The sequence below is a fragment of the Pundamilia nyererei genome, unplaced genomic scaffold (genome assembly GCF_000239375.1).
Source record: "Pundamilia nyererei isolate P.nyererei 1_Seehausen unplaced genomic scaffold, PunNye1.0 scaffold00013, whole genome shotgun sequence".
Lineage (NCBI taxonomy): Eukaryota > Metazoa > Chordata > Actinopteri > Cichliformes > Cichlidae > Pundamilia > Pundamilia nyererei.
The window spans coordinates 5,991,957-5,995,832 of NW_005187414.1; the positions used below are offsets into that span (position 1 = coordinate 5,991,957).

At 39.7% G+C, this 3,876-nt stretch overlaps 1 protein-coding gene across 2 annotated transcripts in view; it reads right to left on the reverse strand.

The window, feature by feature from the left end:
- arhgap18 (Rho GTPase activating protein 18) overlaps nucleotides 1-3,876 on the reverse strand; it is a 19,763-nt gene that overhangs the window by 4,277 nt on the left and 11,610 nt on the right. Inside the window, exons 6-10 of one of the 2 annotated variants that reach the window (XM_005725021.2) lie at nucleotides 2,163-2,226; nucleotides 1,635-1,753; nucleotides 983-1,054; nucleotides 757-850; nucleotides 413-504 (exon numbers count right to left, since the gene is read on the reverse strand). In XM_005725021.2, coding sequence (XP_005725078.1) covers nucleotides 413-504; nucleotides 757-850; nucleotides 983-1,054; nucleotides 1,635-1,753; nucleotides 2,163-2,226 — 441 coding nt within the window. Of the gene's footprint in view, nucleotides 1-412; nucleotides 505-756; nucleotides 851-982; nucleotides 1,055-1,634; nucleotides 1,754-2,162; nucleotides 2,230-3,876 lie in introns of both variants that reach the window. The other variant, XM_005725020.2, reaches the window with a different exon arrangement.

The window sequence follows — 3,876 nt, forward strand, 5'->3', positions numbered from 1 at the left end:
GTGAAGCATATCTTCCCTTTGGCTTCACCTGCACAAGTGCCAAGGAGGTCTCCCCTGCAGAACTGGTTTTCACTGCGTCTGGAGCATGCACTGGGCTCACCAAATCACGAACAAACAGTATCCCACATTCTTGATTTTTATTTCACATACACTTCTTATAATGACTAACTACTCCTGAAATTTTGCTCTTTATACAGTAAAGTTGCAGTGGGATACAAATAATATCAGGCTGATCCTGCCACGATTTATTCCCCCTGTCCAAATCACGAACAAACAGCATCCCACAGTTGTTTATGTTTTTGAACCCATTTTGCACTTTGGGGCGAACATTGTTCTTGTAAAACAAAGGGGGGCCTAGCAAAAAAAGTTTGGGAACCACTGGATTACAATATGTGAATGTCAGTGCACTCACCTTCTGCAGTATCAATGGCACTTTGGTTCCAGGAACCCGTCTCTGGTCCTGATCCAATAAAGTGGTAAGAGGAACCCCAAACAATCCACTTTCTGCAAACACAAACAAATAGTGAGTAAAACAAAAGCACTGCACCGCACACAAGCACAGATACCATACAGGCACACATACCTTAGCTTCCTGTTTGTATGTGTGTAAATGTATTTATCTGTTGTATCTGACTGTGTAATTTGTGTAATGAGACATTTCTATTTAGGCTGTGGGGGCCATCTTGTGTGTGTGTGTGTGTGTGTGTGTGTGTGTGTGTGTGTGTGTGTGTGTGTGTGTGTGTGTGTGTGTTTAACCTTTAGTCTTCACTTTCAGGGCCTTGGCTGGCTTGAGGTCTATCCCAGAAGTGTCAAACAGAGCAGTCATCTCCACAAGCACCAGTCTATGCACCTGACAGAACATTACACACAGACACAGATAAACACAATGATGATACTAAACAGTGAGTGAATGTGGAGACAGCTCATCAAACACTTGTCTTGTAGGCATAGATACACAGATCACTGTGTTACATCATTTTACCTTTTTCATATCCAGAGGAGACAGGTCTCCTATTCGCGTCTGACCCGTTTTATCTGGGAGAAGCTTAAAGTTCTAGGGAGGAAAATGTATTGTATTTACATTCAGTTAGTGTAAAAGTCAATTAACTGCATGATGATAGATACAGAAAAACCCTTTTCTGACATTGTATGATCAGTGGAATTGTTCTGTTATACCAGCTCCAGCCACCAGATGTCACTAAGATTTAGCTCCAACACCATATCTGCTAATTGACAACACCATATATAGGGCAGAAATGCTTATCAACTTCCAACACTGTATATAGATCAAACAAATAAATTCCAGCAAAACTAACTCAAAAACAAATCTGATTATAAGGGTCTGCAATCCAACACAACAACAACTGTGTGCAAATAGTTTTTTCTGTGCTGCCATATCCATCTTTTGCTCTTCCTGGTAATTACTGACCTGCAACAACTTTCAAATAGCTTTGCCATGCTTGCCTGACAAAGTAAATGATCAATGCATCCTCTTTTGACTCTAAAGCGCCAACGCTGTCTATTGCACAAGCACAGACATGTTCAGACAATAAGAAAATAAAAAAAACACCATTAAGGAAGTGAATATGCGCATGACCTTTGTGTCCGTGTAAATTCTCAGGAATGCAGCTCACCGGTAGTTTGTCGTCAGCAGAGTTAAGGCTCCGGGTGACCTTAAAACTTTGGTGGTTGTCCCTGTAACTGAGCGCCTGCTCTGAAAACGCCACGTCAACATTCAGCTCTGTCTCCTTTTCTGTTTAGAGACACACACAATGAAGAAATAAAACTTATGACCACACATGTAGGGTAGTACAGATATGTTTATGATAGCTAAGTGCAAGTGTATACAAAGAGACAACTGGATGTGTTTTATTGGAGTTTAAGAGCGCAGCGTATTAGTCACTGCAGCACTCATAAAAAACCTATTCTCTGCAGCTTTATCTTCTCTGTTGTGGAGAACTTATGCTTATTATACAGTCACACGACTATACTCTGTTACTTCCTCTTGAATGTTCTCATATCACACAGGGACTCGTGTTAGTTCCCAAAAATGTGTGTGTGTGTGTTGCTAGGCAGATTTTTTTTTCTTTTTGGTGGTGGTGGCGATTTATGACACTGACTCATATTGTAAGCACGTATCTGCATGAGTATGCTGCACATACCGGTTGAAGGGGCACCTTTCTGTCCATTCTCACTTCCTTCTTCGGATTTTTGAGGCTCCCCATCCTGCTACACACAGCACAACACACACACACACAGACGTGAACAACACAGCAGTCAACAAGTTTAACAAGTCACAAATTTATAGAAAGCCCTGTTACGCATTATCTTTTCTGTTAATTAGTGGACAAAGTCTGTGTGTGAGTGTGCATGAAATAAATATGAGAGGCTCAAACTGTTCAAACAGTTTGGACTAAAGACAGATTTAAATTTAAACGTATTATTTGTTAAATTTATTTCTGATTATAAATCTTGATCCCTGTATTTCATTTTATTTTTTTAATTTATCAACGATAACTCCAGTCAACTCTTTAACCCGTACTGAATTTGCAGTGATGTCATAAAATTTTGGATTTTTTTAGGGAACTAGCGAGTAAATACTGCGAGACCTGTACTGAAGTGAAACACAAATTTGTGACCACTTCCTTTGTGGTACGTGAAACAACAGAACACTGAAAATGTTTATTTTCATGAACATCGAGTTAATTTTAACTAAAAGGCAAAACCTCATAAATGTCATTGTCAGTTCCCTTATGATTTTTCCAAAGGGCACAGACAATGCTTTGAGGATCTACATAGTCATGCATAGCAGCGTGACTGAGGCATAGGTCTATGCAAGTCAGTCAAAAGTCTGCGACCCTTGTATGTGTCGCTTTGCAACCAAAAATGGTAATCAACAACTCTAAAGTATGACGTCACTTGAAACTTCATAACAAATTCGCTATGAGTGTACTTTGTGTTATGCATGTTGAGTTCTGATCAGTTGTTTATAATTGAATTTGTTGTTTAGGTTGTAAAGTTGGCAGCATTAATCTCTTTTTGTCTTTTGTTGTTGCTGTGTTTTAAAGAACAGTAAAAAGAGTTGGCTTCCACCCTGTCAAAATTGGTTGTTCATCCAGTTTATCTACTTTGGCGCCGACCCCTGTCTATGGTACAACAACCCAAATGTTGAATGTTGCATCGAACATTTAATATCCTCAACAGTTGTCATTTGGGCTGTGTAGCAGAAAGATTAGGAACACTAAACGATTTTCCACCAGCAGGACTGAAGATAAGTTACCAGCAATGATTTAAGCTTGATTTAAGACTGCGCTACCCTGTTAAACTCACAAATTACACTAGTAAGAATTCAGTGTGCTTAGTGTACCACATGGAGAGTGTACTAGCTGAAGTATCTAAATTAAGATACAGTCGTAGCCTAGAAAGTACCCCACTGTAAAACCACATCTTGTTATCCACACTATATTTATTATGCATATGTAAAAAAGTGTACAGCCAAAAGGTGGATCATCACTGTCCAGATGGCAGCAAGGTGTGGTTGGGAGTTGTGTTTTGTTTTGGGCCTCTAAGCAGACACCTCATCTCATCCATATGCTCAGGTTCCAGTGATGATCTGAGGAGTTTCAATTACTCACTTCAGAGCTTCCTGGTCTTGGGCTGTGCACATGCCACACCAGCTTGTGATGTTTCCTCTTAAGATGCTCTTTATATTACCACTACAGCTCACTGGGTTGAGTAAGACTCCAGGAGCTGGGCTTGTTTCTGGCCTGGACCCTCCCCCTGCTTTCCTCTCTATTCTCTACTGTCTTTGACCAATAAATAATATAAATGCAAACAAAATTATTTAATAAGAAAGAATCATATATATTATACTTA